The sequence below is a fragment of the Cydia pomonella genome, chromosome 8, assembly GCF_033807575.1.
Source record: "Cydia pomonella isolate Wapato2018A chromosome 8, ilCydPomo1, whole genome shotgun sequence".
Taxonomy (NCBI): domain Eukaryota; kingdom Metazoa; phylum Arthropoda; class Insecta; order Lepidoptera; family Tortricidae; genus Cydia; species Cydia pomonella.
The window spans coordinates 541,862-563,642 of NC_084710.1; the positions used below are offsets into that span (position 1 = coordinate 541,862).

The following is a 21,781-nucleotide window of genomic DNA, read 5'->3' on the forward strand; positions in this document are numbered from 1 at the left end:
GGATCAATATTTAAGAAGATATTATAGGGGGTAAATCAATTCATAGGTACTTTGTTTAGTTGTTTGTAAATAACTCTTAAACGGTGCTCCAGTGCAATAAGAATGTTAAACATAAATACTTAACATAAAATTTTCTGGAAAAAAGATCTCTTAAACTTTTTCTTTAGGATCAATATTATTGAGATATTAAACGGCGAAAGTTAATTTTAATCAATTCTGCACATTATTTGTGTTTCTCGCTTTAAAAGCTTAATAAATATTGATCTTAGGGAAAAGTGTTCCGCATGTCTTTTGTAAAAAAAATATTATAATTGTTTATATACACATATATATTTTTTGCTATAGGTCATACTTTACAAATTATTTACGAATAACTAAAAAAAGAGACCTGAGGATTCATTGTAAGTAACTTTGCTCCTCTTTGACTAAAAAACCGGACAAGTGCGAGTCGGACTCTCCCACCGAGGGTTCCGTACTTTTTAGTATTTGTTGTTATAGCGGCAACAGAAATACATATAAATATTTCTGTCATAGCATGCCAAACTATAATTCTAAACGTAACCAGCGACAATGATATCGCTTGGAGCGCACGTGAGACAATTGCATCGACGCGGCTGCTAGCTTTAAATGGCCCTTTTTAGGGTTCCGTAGCCAAATGGCAAAAAACGGAACCCTTATAGATTCGTCATGTCCGTCTGTCTGTCCGATTCTGTCACAGCCACTTTTTTCCGAAACTATAAGAGCTGTACTGTTCAAACTTAGTCAGTGGATGTATTCTATGAACTGCATTAAGATTTTCACACAAAAATAGAAAAAAAAACAATAAATTTTAGAACTTAGAACTGAAACTTAGAACTGAAACTCAAAAAATCTTTTTTCATCAAACCCATACGTGTGGGGTATCTATGGATAGGTCTTTAAAAATGATATTGAGGTTTCTAATATCATTTTTTTCTAAACTGAATAGTTTGCGCGAGAGACACTTCCAAAGTGGTAAAAAGTGTGTGTCCCCCCTGTAACTTCTAAAATAACAGAATGAAAAATCTAAAAAAAATATATGATATACATTACCATGCAAACTTCCACCGAAAATTGGTTTGAACGAGATCTAGTGAGTAGTTTTTTTTTAATACGTCATAAAATTTAAAAAAAAAATTTTTCATCAAACATATACGTGTGAATTGGAGGGTAGGCATAGAAACACGAGTACACATCAGCTGATAAAACTTTTATTTAAATTATTAAATAGTAAATATTTTGGCCTTAAATCAAAATTAACTTAATGTTTAGTTGATATTTTCTACCTAACAGCAGTTCTCTTTGCTAAATTCACTTTTAATAAGGTTGACACTGTTTACTGTCCTAAATCACCTTCACTGCACTTTAAACTGACAATGGAGTCCATCAAGCAGTCCGTGGCTGAGATGTCTGCAATCTTCAGCGCAAGGATGGCGGAGTTCCAGGGACAAATAGATAAGGCTACTCCGGGGAGTCCCACCATCTCTTCTGTTGCTGCGCAGTTTGAGGCTTTCCGATCATTTATAATGAAATCCTTGGAGACACTTCAGCAACAAGTGGAGTTCCTCAGCCATCAAGTCGACAGCCTGGAGATGCGGTCAAGGCGTAAGATTCTCCTCTTTCATGGTGTTGCTGAGGAAGATGGTGAGGATACTTCGGCGAGAGTTGTGGGATTGCTGAGGACCCATTTGAAGAGCGAGCTCACAACTGATGACATATCCCGGAGTCACCGTATGGGGCGTCCTCGTAAGAACCTGACCAGATGTGTGTTAGTGAGGTTCCGCGACATTTCTCATCGCAACGACGTATGGTTTAGCAAAACCGCCTTGAAAGGAACGGGCGTGATAGTGTCAGAATTTTTGACCAAACCACGGCACGACGACGTCTTCATGGCTGCCCGTGAACGTCTCGGCGTTCGTAACTGTTTTACACGGGACGGCAGTGTTTACGTTCAAGTTAAGGTAGGGGAACGCCGCTGCGTGTCATCACTCGCTGATCTCGACTCCATCAAGCCTGCGCCGGCGTCTCAACCCGCTGTAAGTACAGCTGTTGAATCAGGCCCGACTGCTAGCAAGCCAGACAGAAGGGTGAAGCGTCAGGGAGCTATCAAACCCCGTGTTTAAAACTAGTTTTATTATTGTGTTGTTAGTTGTAGTGTAAGTTGCTTGTCTCTCAATTTGACTCTTGTTTTTGACCGTGTAATATCTTGTGCGAATTTCTTTTTTACCCTCTTCTTACTTTAATATTTTTTGCAACTTCACATCTGTCGGTTAATAATGTTAATATTTTATTGTGTCAATTTCTTGTATACTTGTTCGCTTGGCACTGACAGGTAGTGAAAAATTGTCACAAGTGACACTTGAAATGTATTAGTGTTGCCACTTTGTAAATTGCGTTTCGTTGCTTACTTTAATTTTTTATTGTTTTCAGTTACTGCTGGCGGGTAGTTGGAAATTGTTTTAGTGCATTTCTTAGTCTTAGTTGTTTTTATATTTATTGTAGTTTGATAATACTTATTCATTTCTATATATATATATTTATCCGTAAATGGCAAACTTTAATGATTCTGACGAAAATAGTGATTTTGTTTCTGCTTCCTCTGATTGTGATGATAGCTTTCATAGTCTCCCTCCCTCTCTTCATGACTTACTTGACCTACAACTTTCTGACGTTCCCAAAAATTTTAATGTCGCGCATATAAATGCCCAAAGTATCCCCGCCCACTTTAATGATTTTTTATTAACTTTTGAACTAAGTCGTATTGACGCCATTTTGATCTCCGAGACTTGGCTCAAGCCTTGCCTCCCTTCTACCTCTTATTCGTTGCCCGGTTTTTGTTTAATACGTAATGATCGCTCTGGCAGGGGAGGTGGGGGTGTTGCTATTTATCTCCGTTCTCATATCCCGTATTCCATTTTAAGTATGTCTACTCAATCCCCTTCTTCTGACACCGCAGAGTATTTATTTCTAGAGTTGAGCCTATCTCACTCTAAAGTCCTTTTAGGGGTATTTTATTCTCCCTCCCTTCAAGTTAATTACTTTGGGTCTTTTGAAAAGCTTCTCGAGGATTTAATGCCATCATATACACATCATATAATTATGGGGGATTTTAATACATGTCTTCTAAAAAATGACTCTCGCTCCAAGTCTCTTAAATCTCTTTCTGAAGCCTGCAATATGTTCATCCTGCCATCCGGTCCTACACACTTTTTTCCTAACTGTTCTCCGTCGCTTCTCGACCTCACTTTTGTCTCATCTCTAGATCATGTTGCAAGGTATGTCCAATACTCTGCGGACGCCTTTTCATATCATCATCTGCTTTTTTTGTCTTATAAAATCCGTCCACCTAAGGCCAAACCTAAAATACTCTTTCAGCGTAATTTTAGTCGGATGAATGTTGAAAAGCTTCGTGAGGATGCCTCGAAGTTCGACTGGAGTGGTGTATTTGAGGCTGTTTCTGTAGATGAGAAGGTATCACTCTTTAACTCTGCTCTGACTCATCTCTACGATGTTCACGCTCCTATACGCCCGGTAAAAATTAAGCACCTTCCTGCTCCCTGGCTTACTGCGGACATTAAGTTATTAATAGCAAAAAAGAATTTGGCTAAATCTAAATTTAAGTCATACCCTTCAGATAAAAACAAGGCTAGGTACCATGCTTTGCGGAATCGTTGCAGTACAATATGCCGAGATGCTCAGAGGCGACACATTCACAATTCCGTGGAAAATGGTAACCCCGCCAAAGTTTGGAAGTTTCTAAAGTCACTTGGAGTTGGGAAGCAACCTCAAAACTCAGTCGATCATAGCGTTGACCTTGACCAGCTTAACCTGCACTTCTCTTCTTTTGCCTCCTTTTCTGGGTCAGTTAAGTTGGACACCCTTAACTTTCTTTCAAATATCCCAACTCCTGACTATCCCCCTTTCTCTCTTGCTCAATTTACTGACAGTGACGTTAAGAAGAACGTAATAGCCATCTCGTCTAATGCCGTTGGAGTCGATAACCTGAGCCGAAACATGATCCTTCCTCTCATTGACGTCATAGCTCCTATTATCACCTGTATCCTCAATAGCTCCATTTCTTCTAATGTTTTCCCATCGCTTTGGAAAGATGCCGACGTTATTCCTTTGCCTAAAAAGTCCAGTCCCTCCTCCTTCTCAGACTACCGTCCTATTTGCATTCTTCCTTTCCTCTCAAAAGTTCTAGAGCGTCTAGTACATCAGCAGTTTACTTCTTTTTTGAACAGACATGCGCTCATGAACCCATACCAATCCGGTTTCCGTTCAGGCCACAGCACAACTACCGCTCTTGTAAAAATTACTGATGATATCCGGGCTGGTATGGATAATCGTAAGATCACGGTATTATCGCTTTTGGATTTCAGTAATGCTTTCAACACGGTTGACTTCGATATCTTGCTAGGCATATTGCGTTCACTTAATGTATCTCCTGCGGTAGTTGACTGGTTTCGCAGTTATTTAGTAGGGCGTCGGCAGCGTATAAAGGTGGATTCCTCTCGATCTTCGTGGTGCAACACGCTTGCTGGTGTCCCACAGGGCGGCGTGCTGTCTCCTCTTCTTTTCTCTATCTTTATAAACTCTATCACTTCCAATATTTTGTCCTCCTACCACCTTTACGCTGATGACCTTCAAATATACTCTCAGGGCTCTGTTGCCGATCTACCACAGACTATCTGCGCCATGAACACTGACTTGGAGAGCATCTTAGATTGGAGTAAGCGTTACGGTCTCAAGGTAAACCCTACTAAAACTCAGGTTATGGTAGTAGGTAGCTCAAAGCTTACTGCCCGGATTGATTTTGGCTCTCTACCTGCCATTGTGTTTGACGGTATTCAGATTCCCTTCTCTCTCTAGGTAAGGAATCTCGGTGTCATGATGGACCAGAGTCTCTCTTGGGCACCTCAGGTGAGTGAGGTTAGTAGGAGGATGTTTGCTGCAATTGCATCGCTCCGCAGACTTCGAAATTTCTTGCCTTACGCCACTAAAATTGCGCTAGCTCAATCTCTCTTACTGCCCATATTAGATTATGCTGACATTTGCTATCTTGACCTTACGCAGGATCAGCTGAATAAGCTTGAGCGCCTCCAGAATCTCTGTATAAGGTTTATATTTGGCTTGCGCAAATATGACCATGTGTCTCAGTTTCGTTCTCAGCTCAAGTGGCTTCCTATTCGTCTTCGCCGTGACTCTCATGTTCTTGCCCTCCTTTATGGCATTCTCTTTAACCCCGCTACACCACCTTATCTCAAAGAGCGTTTCAAGTATCTCTCTTCTATCAGATGTTCTCAGACTCATATTCTTGCTCCTCCCTTATCTACTTCAAAATTTTATAATAGCTCTTTTACCTTCCGGGCTGTTCGGTTATGGAATGCTCTGCCAGTAGAATTAAGATTAGCTAAATCTCTCCCCATTTTCAAAAATCAGCTGAAACTATACTTTCTATCTCTACCTTAAGTTGCCATTTATATATTGTATATGTGTAAGTATAAATATATATATATATATATATATATATATATATATATATATATATATATATATATTGTATTATATTATATTGTATATTTATTAGTATATTAGGTATTGTTTTAATACTTATATAAGTAGTATGTGTGTTTGTATTTAATAGTCTCCATATTTAGCTCCTTGCACTACCTGTTGACTTTTGTATGAGTTCGAAATTTCCTGCTACCTAAAGGTTGTCTGGAAGAGATCGCTTTTTAGCGATAAGACCGCCTGTTGTTACCTGGTTCTATTTTCCTTTAAAAATCATTTGTAGTTTTACATGTATGTAAAATGTATAATTGTTGGTGCAATAAAGAATATTTACTTACTTACTTACTTACGTGTGGGGTATCTATGGATAGGTCTTAAAAAATGATATTTAGGTTCCTAATATCATTTTTTTCTAAACTGAATAGTTTGCGCGAGAGACACTTCCAAAGTGGTAAAATGTGTGTCCAAAGTGGTAAAATGTTGAACAAGATCTAATAAGAAGATTTTTTTTTAATACGTCTTAAATTGTACGGAACCCTTCATGCGCGAGTCCGACTCGCACTTGGCCGCTTTTTTAGTTTATCTTAAATAACTCGTAAACGGTGGCCCATATCAAAAAATGTTCTTTCACGCAAATCATCTAAATAAAATTTCGTACAAGAAAAATTCAGTCCACTTTTTTAACCGACTTCAAAAAAGGAGGAGATTCTCAATTCGTCGGAATATTTTTTTTTTATTTTTTTTTATGTATGTTCACCGATTACTCAAAGACGCCTGGACCGATTTGCAAAATTCTTTTTTTGTTTGATAGGGTATACTTCCCAGGTGGTCCCATAGTCATCAGGTCAGGATCTGATGATGGTATCCTTGAGAAACTAGTGGTATTCTTAAAATTTTATAGGCAATTTTAATGTTTTTCATATACTTCGTAAAGCTATTTAGGTATTTGCGCCTGGTAGTCATCATCTCGTTGCAGAGCTGATGATGGAAGATACAATTCTTTAACGGTAAAGAGATAGGGGGTAGATAGCTTCCGTTGTTGCAACAATACGTTTACTTTAATGATGATGAATACACGGGAAACCTTGTCAATACTAGCAAACCGCTTTCTTGGCCTAATGAATAGGTACCTCTCTACCTTTAGTCAGTAATGAGATTTCTCAACCGTTGCATTTCTGCTAATGCCCGTTCATCGTGGGGTTTAGTTAACAGTTTAGTGGGTTCTAAATCAGATAGAGCTATTCCTTCCAGTTTTTACTCTGCTACATATACTTGTCCCTTAGCAAAATTCTGTTTTCCTAAATCTATAACAGCTTTATCGAGGGTTATACCCTGTAGTTTATGTACTGTTACAGCCCAGCATAAAATAATAGGTAACATTCAACTTCTTCAACTTCAACATTTATTCAGCAATTAGGCCACAAGGGCACTTTTACACGTCAACATGGAATTTACATACAAGCAAAAACAAGCACATTAACAATAAGCGTTACCCTCATGTGGCAGAACAATATTGGTCAGAAACACACTTGGCATAACATGTTTCGCAGAAACACTTTCGGTCGAATGGTAATTTTGCATAAAGGTATAGTTGGAATTATTAATACCACGCATACGACACATTTTGCAGAACATTGTTTCGTAGAACATTACTTTGGTCGACTTTGGTTTAGCATCAAAATTCAAAATTCAAAATTGAAAAATTTATTCTGCAAGTAGGCCTCAAGGGCTCTTTTACAAGTCAATACAACATTTATAGTAACATCATAAATAGTGACATGAAAAATACATAACAACATTTATAAATACAACAGCCAATACCTGGGTAAACATTACATTATAATAATCTTAAAATAAATAATTAATACAATACAATAGAGATGTATAGTCTCTATGGTTAAAAACACATTAAATCTGGAGATGTAAAAGGTCCCCAATGTCAGAGTACTAATACTAATAAAATTTGGAGGAGTAAAGTCTCTACAAGTGTCAAAATAAATAAATAATCATTTTAGATACCATAATAATCCTATAGCGTACTATTACATTGCATAATTATTTTCTGCTAAGTAGGCATAATAGGATTGTTAGGTATCTTGCGTCCCCAACACAACCGACTGGCTATCAAAAAGGAAATACAGTCCCAGAGTCACCGTTAGGTGCGTCGACGAGCGAAGCGAGGAGGAGTGTTAGGTATCTTGCGCCCTCAACACACCCGACTCGCTATCAAAAAATAAATACAGTCCCAGAGTCACCGTTAGGTACGACAACGAGCGAAGCGAGGAGAAGTGTTAGGTATCTTGCGTTCCCAACACACCCGACTTGCTATCAAAAAGAAATAGGAAGAAATAGTAATAACATGTAGCTGTGAGACACAACATTTTGTGCTTGTATGTCAGATAAAAGACGCAATAGCTACACAAAATTACTAGCTTAAATTAACTTAAATGTACTATGAGATGTAAAGGTCTCTAAGTGTCAGAATTATTAAAAATATAGGTATACACAATCAAATTAAACACAAAATAAAAGTAAAAATTTAGAGATGTATAAGGTCTCCAAGTGTCTAAAATTAAAACTAAGTTAAACAATATAAGTCAGGAATATCTGAAACGGTCATTTTGTTCCAGTTTGCCTGAGCAGGAATTTTTCGTTTTTTAATATGATTTGAACAACGAGTACAGGTCACGATATTACCTAAAGCGATTAAAACAGCAAGAAGTAAATTGTCTAGATTTGTAGTTACTAGTCGCGTACGCTGCTGAGGATATATCATTTTATTGCAAATGGTGCACACCACATCATGATGGCTATATATATATATATATATATATATATTTACATCACTAAAAAGCAAAAAATAAATAATTTTTAATTAAAAAAAAAACGCCTTCAAAAAATATCCAATAAAGAAAATAGTAACTATATACACAGTAAGATAAAACACTAAAAAGTTAGAAATAATAAAGTTTTTTCTGTATTATAAATCCAAAGTTCGTTAAAGAACCCCTTTACAAAATATATTATTTACTTACAAATCAATAATAATAAACAATATTTGGAGTCGGTGCCAGCAACGATATAAAAATAACTAGTGATACAACTTAAATGTCGTTTTCAATTCAATAACTTAGAAATTAGTAGATAATGTAGATATGTTTACAAAATCTTAATCCCATTATATCGTTGCTGGCATCGACTCCAAATATTGTTTATTATTATTGATTTGTAAGTAAATAATATATTTTGTAAAGGGGTTCTTTAACGAACTTTGGATTTATAATACAGAAAAAACTTTATTATTTCTAACTTTTTAGTGTTTTATCTTACTGTGTATATAGTTACTATTTTCTTTATTGGATATTTTTTGAAGGCGTTTTTTTTTTAATTAAAAATTATTTATTGTAGGAAATATTATGTTAATTATTTATGTATAAGAACCTGTTTTGTTATGAGCTGCCGTTTAAGAGTTATTTACGAAAAACTAAGAAGTGACTTTAAAATTGATTAGTATTAATATTACCGCTTTAGTATCTTTTTAAATTTAAATGTTGATCCTAGCGAAAAGTTTCATATATCTTTCTTGTAAAAAAAAATATGGTTAATATTTATGTATGAGAGATTTTTTGCTATGGATCATACTTTACAAATTATTTACGAAAAACGAAAGAAAAGGAACCTTAGAATTGATTTTAATTGACTTTCCCCCTTTAATATCTTTTTAAATATTGATACTTTCAAAATGTTTACTGAATCTTTTTTGTAAAAAAAAATGTGTAAATTATTTACGTTTAACAAGGTTTTTGCTATTTACGGGTTATTCACGAAAATATAGTAATATGGACATAAAATTGATTTTAATTAACTTTCCCGCTTTAATATTTTTTAAATGTTGATCCTAGCGAAAAAGTGCACTGAATCTTTCGATTAGGCAATTTTATATATATTATTTACGTTAAAGAACATTTTTTGCTATGTACCGTACCGTTTACGAGATATTTAAGAAAAACTGAAAAAGGGGATCACTAAATGTAGTGTAAAGACTCACACATCAGTGACAACGACAACTCCCTTCTTAAGTGTGGACTGCGGGTCACGCGGTCGGGTTGTACTAGTAGCACAAGGATACTAATCTGCACTTAACTGCTAAAGGAAGACGGTACATTATTGCGTAACCGCGGGATGGATTTATCTTCGCTTCAAAAATTTCGGTGTTCTGGATGATATTTCTTTTGGATATTTTCAATTTAAGTGTATACGTGACTACTTAGTATATATTTAAAAAGAATACAGGCTGAGAAATTTTCATCTCTCAGTTTTTAATAGATGTAAAATACATAAATTTGGGTATGTATTTTTTTTGGATATTCTTACCCACTACGCCAAATTATATTCTAAGATCATATAAGAAGAAAAAAAATACAGAGCAATTTTCCGATGAAAATGAGCGTCAAAAAAAGGAATTATCAATAAAAAAAAATCACATGTTTGACAAAATTTTTAGATTTTTTTCTAGTATTACATACTGGTACAAATAACTTATTTGGTAAAATAATTTTGGACAGAGGAATTACTCGGTTAAAAATATAAACAGATTTATATACCCTAACCTAACTTAGAAGTGTTTTTTTTTTTGGATATTTATATGTTAATTTCGACTCATACTATACAATAACCAAGCAAAATTTCATCGACTGAGAAATTAATGCATGGGTCTCCATACAACAACTTGCTTCATTTCCTACACTATATTATTTCACCATCTTTGCAACACCTGAGACCAGGAAGAATTTTACAAAGCTCATTACAAAGGTCTTAAGAAACACCTAATAGACACGTAAATGAGAAGAAAGTACAGTCAGCAAGAAAAGTGTGTTACTAAACATTTTTTGACAATTACGTCTTTTTGCGGGCAATCATTTGTAAAACAGTAACAAAGTGAGGGATAAACCGCACTTATTTCCTATGTACACCTTTACTCAACAATGTAAACATTAATTATTTAAAATGTTGTGAACATAAATTTAATGTCTCATAATACATTAGTATAATCTTTCAAGACATGCAAACATACTCTTCTCAACGTCGTAACAGACCTAGACATCCATTGAAATTTAGCATCTATTCCAAACTAATAAAGTTGTATTTTGAAATTGTAAGTTTGCATGGCGAATTGGGGAGTATGAATGAAAGTACGCTCATTTAACATAACTCGTTATCGCGTTACTCCAGCTAATGTTGAGGCTGTGCATGATTCGCATTAGACGCGAGAGCACGGGCACATACAAACACAGAAAACTGGCCACCGCAAAAGAATAACTAAAACTGGTAGCGTTTCCAGCGTCAAGCGTTTTCCACGACCCTTTCCTACGGAGGTCCAGTTCAGCGGGAGCGGGTTTCACTGAATCCTGCAAAAAAAAAATTTTTTTTCACACCTATTTGCGTTCTGGTTTTTGCGGTAGAGAAACTCTCCTGCTCCCCGCATCACACTCAGTAAAAAGTTGTATGCAGGAAGCTAATGGGAACACTTCCATTACACTATTCATGCAATTTAACTGGATCATTTTGTTCACTGGACGATTTCATACAAAATTAAACGGTTTGTTTTTTTGCCGGAACTTGCCATTGAATATTATTACTACGTATAGAACTGGCGCAGAGAACCAGTATTTTGTAACATAACACAATAAACAAACACCTACACAATATGGGTAAAATAGACAGCCCCATGTGCAGAGCGTGCATGGGAGAAGAGGAAACAACAAAACACATTCTCCAAGACTGCAAACAGGTAGAAGTATACAGGAACAAATACCTAGGGACTCCGTGCACACTAAAGGAGGCAGTTAGCAACCTGAAAACATGCTAATTTGCTAGGCTTCGTGGAGGAGATGGGGTGGTTAGAGTAGCGCTACCTCGATTTCACGGAAAACAGGCACAATGGTTGTCGATTTGTGGAAAATGCTCCGAAGCACTAACTAGTATTTGTGCCATGAGTTGTTGTTTTGACAACAAACCATAGAAGCGGAGCGTGAATCTCGCGACCTAAACGCGTAGGCGCCATAAATTTCACGGCGCTTACGCCGTTGTGGTCACGTGGTGCAAGTTGTGATTTCGACAATATCATTGTTTAGTATGGCTTCACTATAGTAATAATAACTCAATGGATCTTGCACGCTGGATCCTCGTGTGAAAGTTAGTATATGCAGAAAACCGCACTTGAAAAAAACGGGATGATGCCATGAGAAAGGGCCCTAACTCCTGACTCTTCGACTCACCTGAACTCGGTAAGTAACTGGAATGGCTCCCCCGGTGACAAATGACGCCGATCCGTGCGCGCTGGCAAACAAATGCCGCATCCATTGTGCCGCGAATAATCGTCACGCAAGCCCGTTAAATAAGAGAGCAGATTAACGGAGCACAGTTTTTTTGGTCGTTTATTAATTTACTAATTGATAAGTAGTTTGACCTAATAGCCAAAATGAAAATCGTTGAATGAAAACGTCCGTCGAAATAATCACGTGACTTTTCGTAGTATTCCGATACATTTTTTGTTTTGGTTTGGCGTCTGTCGATGTGCGATTATCACCTTGGCTAAGCCCCCTGACTCTTAGATTCTCCTGAACTCGGTAAGTAAATGGTTTGTCTTCCTAGGTGACAAATGAAGACGATCAGAGCGCGCTGGCAAACAAATGCCACATCCATTGTGCGGCGAATAATCGTCACGCAATCCCGTTAAATAATAGCGCAGATTAACGGAGCAGAGGTTGTTTTTTCTTGGTATTAATCGTTCACTACCTGTTTAATTCAACTTCAACTTCAATATTTATTCAGCAAATAGGCCACAAGGGCACTTTTACACGTCTGTTATATTCGGGAAGGGCGCGAGTGAAACAACCGATGGCTATAGACACACTGGTTTATTACATGTAGTAAATGATGCGGGGTGGTGCGCTCACGCACACATACATAACAATCCTCCCCATAGTTTACAACTAGCCTAGATACAGGATTACTTAAAATAGGGTTTATAATTAACTTTGAGACGGTTCCGTTTGACTCTGTCCTGACCGACAGTGGTAGACGGATGGGGTACATTTGGTTCATCTGGCCCTTCTACTGGGGTGTCGTCCGACTCGGCGTCCTGCAAAGGACCTGGTAAATCCGCGCCTTCTGGGCTTAGGTCGGCTATTTGGCCGCCTTCTCCTCCCCCATTATTTTGCATTTCGCTGCCGGCAGTAGTACACGTAGATGGAAGGTTTTGTTCTGATGAAAATAAATTTTCCAGAGAAATGTCATCTAGAAACGAACCGTCCTCTTGTTGTCCCTTGTATAACATTAATTGATCTTTATGTTTTTTATGCTTATCTAAATGTTCACAATCTTTTACTAAATATACAACTTTTCCATAATAACACCCTTACACCATGTAAACTTGTTATTATTAAAGTTCTTTTTATATAAAACCTTATCGCCTATCTTAAATTCTTGTTTATTTTTACCACTATACGCTTTACTCTGTAAACACTGTTGATTTTTGACATAATTATCCAATGACGTGTGCGAGGGGGACGCAGGCGAAGGGTTAAGTAAATCAAGACGGGTCCGAAGTTTGCGGTCGAAAACTAGTTTAGCAGGCGAGTGCCCCGTCGTGGAATGTATTGAATTCCTGTAGTCAAAAAGATATTTTTGCAACTTATTTGTACAATCTTTTATGCTTTTACTATCTATTAGACAGGATTTAATTCCCTTTTTGACTATTTTCACTGAACTCTCTGCTTGACCATTGCTAGCCGCGTGGTACACCGGGGACGTCACCGGTGTTATGCCGTTCAACAAGCAAAAATCCTTAAACTCTTGTGACGTAAATGCGCGCCCGTTATCACTAACTATCACTTGCGGTAACCCAAACCTAGCCATAAACTCGTACAACTTCTCGCACACAGCCGACGTATTAGTACCATTCTTCATATTATATACCTCAACCCATTTACTATGAGCATCTACGATGACTAAGTAAGTATTGCCATTAATTGGGCCCAAAAAATCTACATGGATCCTCGTAAAGGGATCCGTTGGGAATTTCCAAGGAGCTAACGGTGCACGACTGGGAGCAGGCCTCAACTTAATACAAGTTTCACATGAACCTATCATTCGTTCAATCTTTTCGTCGATCTTGGGAAACCAAAATTTGGACCGAGCCTCCGCTTTTGTTTTAACTATTCCTAAGTGAGAATTATGTAACTCCGATAACGCGCGTGACTGCAAAGTCGCAGGAATCACGACCTTATGGCCTCTCATCAAACAGCCGTTTTCATAAGCTAACTGCAATCTACATTGGAAATACGGTTTTAACCTATCGTCATTAATTTTCTTAGGCCAGCCTTTACAAACGTAACCTATCACCTTACTTAAATCTGGGTCAATCTTTGTTTGTTTACGCAACTCGTCCGTAGTTAATGGTAAGCAACCTTCGATAACAAAATTGATGTATGACGCGCGATCATCTGTTGTTAACGGGTCTTGTCCCTCCCCGCGCGCGCGCTCCCGCTGTGGCCCTCCGCTGTTATCGCTGTCGTCAGGTAAACAAGCTCGAGACAGATAATCCGCACTATTCATGGCACTCCGTATATATTCAATTTTATAATTATACGCGCTTAAAAAAATAGCATACCTTTGCAACCGATTAGCAGTAACTTCGGGAATGCCCTTATAAGGCCCGAAAATGGAGATTAGAGGTTTATGGTCGGTTCGTAAAATAAAGGGCACCGACCTCCCAAATAAATATTGATGGTAACGTTTAACTGCGAACACGATTGCCGTGGCTTCTTTTTGAAGTTGCGAATAATTTTTTTCTGCCGCGTTAAGAGTACGTGAAGCGAATGAAATAGGCCTTTCGCTGTTATCTGGCTGTATTTGACTCAAAATGGCACCAAGACCGTGAGGTGATGCGTCAACGGTTAGAACTAGATTCTTATTTGGGTCAAAATGGGCTAAAACCTGATCCGAAGCTAGGCTTTTTTTTATTTTTTCAAATGCTCGATCATGCTCCTCTCTCCAGCACCACTTGACTCCCTTCTTCAACAAATCATACAAAGGTGAAAGTATCATGGATGCCCCTTGCACAAAATTACGGTAGTAGTTTACTAAACCTAAAAATGATTGCAATTTATTTACATTGGTCGGTACTGGGGCTTCCAGGATTGCTTTTACCTTGTCCGGTGATTTGTGAAGTCCGTTTTTATCAATTATGTAGCCTAAATATTGCACCTTGTCTTGAAAAAATACGCATTTTTCTTTTTGCAAAGTTAACCCTGCGTTTTCTAATCTTTTTTAAAACTGCGTTTAATCTTTGCAAATGTTCAGTGTCGTCTTTACCGGTTATCAATATATCATCCAGTAAACACAGTACTCCGTCCATTCCACTAAGCAAATTATCAATCGCGCGCTGAAATATAGCCGGGGCACTAGCCAACCCAAAAACTAAGCGTGTGTAGAAAAATAAACCACGATGCGTATTTATGCAGGTAAGATGCTGTGACTCCGGCTTTAACTCAAGCTGAGTGTACGCGGAAGATAAGTCTAGCTTTGAGAACGTTTGTCCTCCGTGTAATTTAGCAAACAACTCTTTTATTGTGGGTAACGGATATTGCTCCACACACAGCTGCTTATTAATGCTGACCGAATAATCAGCACAAATACGCATGGTGCCATTATTTTTTAACACCGGAACTATTGGAGATGCGTATTCCGAATACTCAACAGGCTTTAACACACCTAGACTTACTAAGCGGTCTATTTCCTTGTCCACTTTTTCTTTTTAGTGCAAATGCTAACGGTCGCGCTTTAAAAAAAACCGGTTTCGCGTCTGGTTTAAGCTGCAACCCTACCTTGTACTTATTAAATAGGCCTAAGTTATCTGAAAACACTGCCGGATAATTACTTTGCAATATTTCTAGTTCATCCCGTTTTTGCGTACAGTAATTAACTGCTGTTGTCATTTCTAAGTTAAATGATGAAATGAAATCTCGACCTAAAATCGGCGGGCCACCATTGCGAATAATGTAAACATCAATCAGCTGTGTGCGCCCCGTGTATTCTACGGGCATTGGCGCCATACCTATGCAGTCCAGGTTACCGCCGTTATATGACGCCAGATTTTTCTTAGGTTCGCAAATCGTCACTTTAGAGAAATGCTTGTTGAACAGCTGCGGTGACATCGCCGTGACCGCTGCCCCGCTATCAATTTCAAACTGTAAAGGCACGCCTTGTACGGTGACCCATTCTAACATGGGTGCCCCCTTTATGGAACGAATATTAAACAACTTACCATCGTCTCCCTCGCTCACGTCATTCGCCATAATGCACTTTACTGTTTTGCACATTCTTTTTAAATGGCCTTTACCGCGGCATTTCTTGCATCGATAATTAGAAAAACGACATTCGGCCGTCTTATGGTTTGAATAACCGCACACTGCACATTTTTCACGGGCTGTATCCTTGGTCTCGCTGGTGATCTTGAACAGCTGGTCGTTCGTCGAGGCCGCTTGCCCTGCACCCGCTGACACCTCCCGCGCGCAGCGCACCGCGTTAGCCAACTCCACCGCCTTGGTAAGCGTCAGCTCCTTGAGGTCCTGCGTGAAAACCTTGTCCCGCTCCCGTCCCGGCAGCATGCCCATCATAAATCTGTCGCGAAGAACTTCCTCCACGTTTGTGAAGTCGCAATCCGCTGACAAACCACGTAGCCTTGCCGCCCATTGGGTATGCGTCTCCCCGTTTTGTTGAACAGCCGAATAAAATTTGTACCGTTCACTAAAACCAAACACCCTTGGGACAAAGTGGTCTTCCAGCAACTTTAATACATCTTCGTATGGTACTTCTTCTATCTTCTTGGGCAACGCTAAATCCGCTGCGAGTTTGTAAGTACCGTCAATGAGTGTGCTAAGTAATATCGCTCGCCTTTGTTCGCCTCCCGCGTCCGACGTCGCATTTATTTTATTTGCCACAAACCATTGTAATAAACGTGATTTAAACGTTTTCCAGGTCTGCGAATGGTGATCAAACGTAGGCAAAATTCCGAAATGCGCACTGGACATTTTTATTTTCGCGTGTGAGTAGGTAGATCGCCGCCAATGTTATATTCGGGAAGGGCGCGAGTGAAACAACCGATGGCTATAGACACACTGGTTTATTACATGTAGTAAATGATGCGGGGTGGTGCGCTCACGCACACATACATAACAACGTCAACATGGAAATTACATACAAACAAAAACAAGCACATCAACAATTAAGTATAAAATACAATTACAAAAAAATAACTAAAATAATAATACAAAAAAACAAACAGATACTTACAAAAAAAATCTAAAATTATTTAGAGGTGTAAATATCTCTAAATGTCAGAACGACTTTTATCAAATTATCGTTAGAGATGTATAGAGTCTCTAAGAGTCAAAATTCCGTATAATTAAAACATTCATTAGGATAAAAGAAACATACGAGAACCGAATGAGGTGTCTCAGTGTAATTATATACTCAATAAAGTTAGCTTAAACAGACCAGTCTCCACAAACAGCACCCGTTCACGAGTATGACGCGTATCTCAGCCATCGCCTCCCTCAACCTTCATTCGGGAAAGTGGCGACCCGATCAACGACGCCACCGTAAGTAACGACTTTTAAGCGAGCATGACATGTTCAAGCTAACGGGGTATATTAATATTTAAATAGTAATAACATGTAGCTGTGAGACACAACATTTTGTGCTTGTATGTTAGATAAAAGACGGAATAGCTACACAAAATTACTAGCTTAAATTAACTTAAATTTACTTAGAGATGTAAAGGTCTCTTTGTGTCAGAATCATTAAAAATATAGCTATACACAATCAAATTAAATACAAAAAAATAAAAGTAAAAATTTAGAGATGTATAAGGTCTCCAAGTGTGTAAAACTAAAACTAAGTTAAACAATATAATAAAGCGAGAGCATTATGTTCTCATGTGTCAATTCTAATGGACACTAGCATGCTTAATTAACAATGAACAGAAAACAATCTTATACCTTTAAACGAGCAAATCTTGTACATATATATGTATATATATTTCTGTGATCTCGGAAACGGCTCTAACGATTTCGCTGAAATTTGGTATATGGGGGTTTTTGGGGGTATACAATCTATCTAGATTAGTCTTATGTTTGGGAAAACGCGTGTTTTCGAGTTTTCATGCATTTTTCTTTCGACGCAGAATATGGTCGCTAATTTCGTGTTGCCGGCCACTGTCCGTCTGGTCCAGCGGGTTATGACGCGGACTGCTAAACGAGCGTTACGGATTCGAATCTCGCCCGGTGACTAACTTTTGTTTTTTTTTATATGTTCAAGTTTATGTATAATTTTTTAATTTTTATTGTTTTAGACAAGTTTAATTTAGAAAAAAAATGTAGTTAAGATTATCACTTATAGACCACCATATTACAATAAATAGTTATAACCGAGCAAAGCTCGGTCGCCCAGGTACTATTTATTTAACTGTTATCATCCTATCTAAATCAAGCTACCGGCTTAAAGGCATCTCTATCGTCTATAAAATTATTTACAGTGTGTAGTACGCCTTACTTAACAAGGAGCGCTTAATATGTGACTTAAACTTGTTAAGTGGTAAATTCACTATATCAGTGGGGACTTTATTATAAAAACGTGTACAGTTCCCGAAGAAAGACGTACTAACCTTACGGAGTTTTCCGGTTTCGACTTTTTCTTTAGTACGAGTATACCTACATTTTTTTTTTATGCTACGTCGGTGGCAAACAAGCATACGGCCTGCCTGATGTTAAGCAGTCTCCGTAGCCTATGTACACCTGCAACTCCAGAGGAGTTACATGCGCGTTGCCGACCCTAACCCCACCCCCCCTCGTTGAGCTCTGATAATTCATAACATCGATTTTAGTTTAAGTCGTATAAAACATTGTATCGGGTTTGATAGGAATTGAGCTTACGACGAAGTTTCTAATCAATCGGCCCGATTCGAACTTAAATATACGTCAAATATTAGATCTAGATACGATATGGATCGGATATGTGAGTGTCAAAAGTGACGTGTTGGTTTGAAGAAATCTAATAATAAGTATCACGACGAAGAAGTCTCTAATCTATGTCCCAAACAGCCGCGGTAAATACAGGCTCGCTGTTTGCGTAATTACCGGGATAAATGCTCAAGGAAGTCTTGTAACCGATGGATTGTTTGCAAGTTACACGAGAAGCTCTTTTAAATGTGTATTTAATCTGTTTGAATGGGAAAGGGAAAATTTTTACTTAAAGAGAAATTAATGTTGTAGGTATGTAAGGCTATAAAAATGAGATAACGCTCAGGAATGAAAACATACCTATGAATGGAAATCAATTCTTAGAAAAAAACAGAGACTGTCATCAATTTTATGATGAAGGTGAAATAAATGTTAGGTTAGGTTAGTAAAAGTTGAAAATATATGTATAAATTTGTTAAAATAATCAAACTTAAACTCAAACTTACTTTATTTGCCATAAATGCACGTACATAATGTAGGTCTTGAAAAATAATAAACACAAGCATCAGTACATTTGGTCCAAAGGCATGCAAATTAAGGTACAAACAGGACTTAATAATCAAAACTACCCACGCTTAATTGAATAATAGCCGCAACATTTCTATTTTCGACATTTCTCTGAGATTCCCACGATACCACCACACTTTTTAATCCCAGTGACTGCGTCGATAAACTTACAAGTTACTATAAAATCGATTTAAAATGTAGTTCCTTTAAACTCAAGAAATCAATATTTCAGTCACGTCAAGTGCTCTTTCTCAACTCCATTCAACAACTATGGTCGAAAACTTTGCTTATTATTTAAATATATTCATTAATTATAATTCAGTTGCCAACTTTAGATTAAGTTTTATGTTGGTTTAGGACTTCGGACTTCATTTTATGGTGGTCAGCTTCGACTTATTGATCTATTTGTAAACAAAACTTTTACTATTTATTAGTCTGTCAGACTTGGGTTACCCCTTTATTCATAAGAGTTATTAACCTTTATAAACCCCTGTTAATTTTGTCTCTTTCGAACAAATAGAAAAAAATAACATACCCTGTATTTTGGAACCCCCTGGTTTAAGCCGTACAGATGGCAAGAGGCCGGACAGTCTAACACTGGTCCCGTGGGCAAAAGGTCGGAGCCTGCTGTGGGATGCCACATGTGTGTGTACTTTTGCTCCCACTCATGTCAGCCACACAAGTAAGAAGGCAGGTGCAGCGGCTGAGGCTGCTGCTAAGTTTAAACACGGGAAATACGCCAACCTCGGACCAGTGTATGACTTTATTCCAGTCGCTGTCGAGACGGCTGGGCCATGGTGCGCCGAGGCCAAGAAGCTGGTTAGAGAGATTGGACGCCGGTTGAGGGACAGAGACTGCGACCCCCGGGCTGGATCTTATCTGGTCCAACAAATATCCTTAGCCATTCAGCGTGGCAACGCAGCTGGCATATTTGGAACGTTTGGGCCAGCTAGGGAACAGTTCGGGGCTTAAAAGTTAATTTTTGACGGGGCTAATAGTTTGTGGGGTATTTTTATTTTATTTCTGTATTCATTTTATTTTAATCTACTGTTTCTGTACAATATTATGTTGTAATTATTTATAATTCATGTATTAAATGTTTTCAATAGAAATGTCAAAATGACAGATAGCACCTAACGATTATTAACGACTTGTTAGAGTTGACAGATGTTTACGAAGAGTCTTTATTTGAGAACCTAATATCGAGATTATCTTTAACTAAATTTAGAAATTGGTTGCTATCAATATCGATAACAATTCAGTCGATATTTAATTAATAATTAGCATTAGGTACGTTGTTTCGCCGAAAAACTATGCAATGCAACTACTATATGGTTCAAATGAGTAAGGTGTGAAAGTGTAAACAAATCTTTGACGTCGACTGTCGAATAGCACGTTACAAACTGAATTAATAATTAACATGTGAAAACCTGAACCCTGAAGACCTGAAAATGTCAATATGTCTCCTTATTTACCCATGTGATTTGCAACAGGTTTTATTAATCAATCAATCAAATCATTTATTTCGAACGAGTCCATAATGTGTTAGTAACATACTATTAATACTTAAGTTAGTACAAACATAACATTAAAACAATCCCACCGCTCGGCCGACGTGCACAGGATGGTATTCGAGCTGACGCACCACCGCCTCCTGATGATCGCATGGAAGCCGTCGATCCGTCCCGGTCGCGGCAATCCGAACACCACCCTGTATACCCTGTTTATATAGGTACAGGTTTTGTGATCCAGACTTCATCGAATTCAAAAGCGAAAAGCTTTAAGTAGGTTATGTTCGGATCGAGCTTCGTTGAGTTGAGACACAGGCGGGGCGTAGTAACGACGTTACTACCGCTACTGAATAATAATGTCTAGACGTGAACGGTTGGCGTACCTATAAATAGTAAACAAGACGCCTTCTCTTATAATCACGTGTTTTACTACTTTTCTTTTTAATTCTATTAGCAACTGAATTTTGGCGTCTTTTAGAATTTGTATTTGTCTTTGAAAGTTATATTAAATTTTATGACTATATTATTTATATATTTATTCAGTAAGTATGTTTTTATTATATTTAAGCACATAAAGGCATATGCCTATGCACTTAAGGCATTGTATTTATTTATGTTTATAGGGTTACTTTTCAGTTTTGCCGTCATGTACAAATCCTTGGTTTGACTCCCATATTATCTAATTGATCTCTCTCAGTTGCTTAGTTAGCTGGAAGAGATTTTTTTTAATAAATAAGTTCGCCCCTATACCCATTTATTATCTTTCTGTTATGTAGTCATTTTGTGTAGTTGTTTATTACTACTGTAACTGCGTACTAAATTTTAATTTTAATGTATATCGACAAAATGGTAAGAATAAGTAATTTGATTTTCTTTCTCAAATAAAAGTAAGTAGTGTTATTTTTTTTATAAATGTAAGTGGTGTGTAGGTATAGTTTTTCTTACATACGTATAATCATTGCAAGACTAGCGAAAGACATTAATATATACTGAAAAGTAGTTTACACATGAGACATGATTTTTGTGATAAAACTAACTCCTTGTCGAATATCATCTAAATCAGTTCAGTGTGAAAGGATAACAAATAGAGAGACAAAATTACTTTCGCATAGACTAGGGATACCGCATTTTTATACCAACCAAGAT

At 37.6% G+C, this 21,781-nt stretch overlaps 2 protein-coding genes across 3 annotated transcripts; one reads left to right on the plus strand and one right to left on the minus strand.

Moving 5' to 3' along the window:
* The first annotated feature begins 1,185 nt into the window (after positions 1 to 1,185).
* Positions 1,186 to 2,141, plus strand: LOC133520289 (uncharacterized). Its single transcript, XM_061854658.1, has one exon. It carries the CDS (start codon positions 1,395 to 1,397, stop codon positions 2,139 to 2,141), a length of 747 nt encoding a protein of 248 aa, XP_061710642.1. The 5' UTR covers positions 1,186 to 1,394.
* A 10,668-nt stretch (positions 2,142 to 12,809) lies between these two features.
* LOC133520363 (uncharacterized) lies at positions 12,810 to 17,885 on the minus strand. Of its 2 annotated transcripts, none has more exons than XM_061854740.1 (2): positions 15,863 to 17,885; positions 12,810 to 13,050 (listed from the first exon to the last, which is right to left on the minus strand). In XM_061854740.1, exons 1-2 carry the CDS (start codon positions 16,626 to 16,628, stop codon positions 13,046 to 13,048), a joined length of 771 nt encoding a protein of 256 aa, XP_061710724.1. In that variant the 5' UTR covers positions 16,629 to 17,885; the 3' UTR covers positions 12,810 to 13,045. The 2 variants fall into 2 exon arrangements, with proteins under 2 accessions (XP_061710724.1, XP_061710723.1); XM_061854739.1 differs by having other exon boundaries at positions 12,810 to 13,059.
* Between the last annotated feature and the right edge of the window lie 3,896 nt (positions 17,886 to 21,781).

Bases quoted from the DNA above. Each gene is read 5' to 3' on its own strand.
- LOC133520363 (XM_061854739.1), bottom strand. From the start codon at position 16,628: ATGTCCAGTGCGCATTTCGGAATTTTGCCTACGTTTGATCACCATTCG.
- LOC133520289 (XM_061854658.1), top strand. From the start codon at position 1,395: ATGGAGTCCATCAAGCAGTCCGTGGCTGAGATGTCTGCAATCTTCAGC.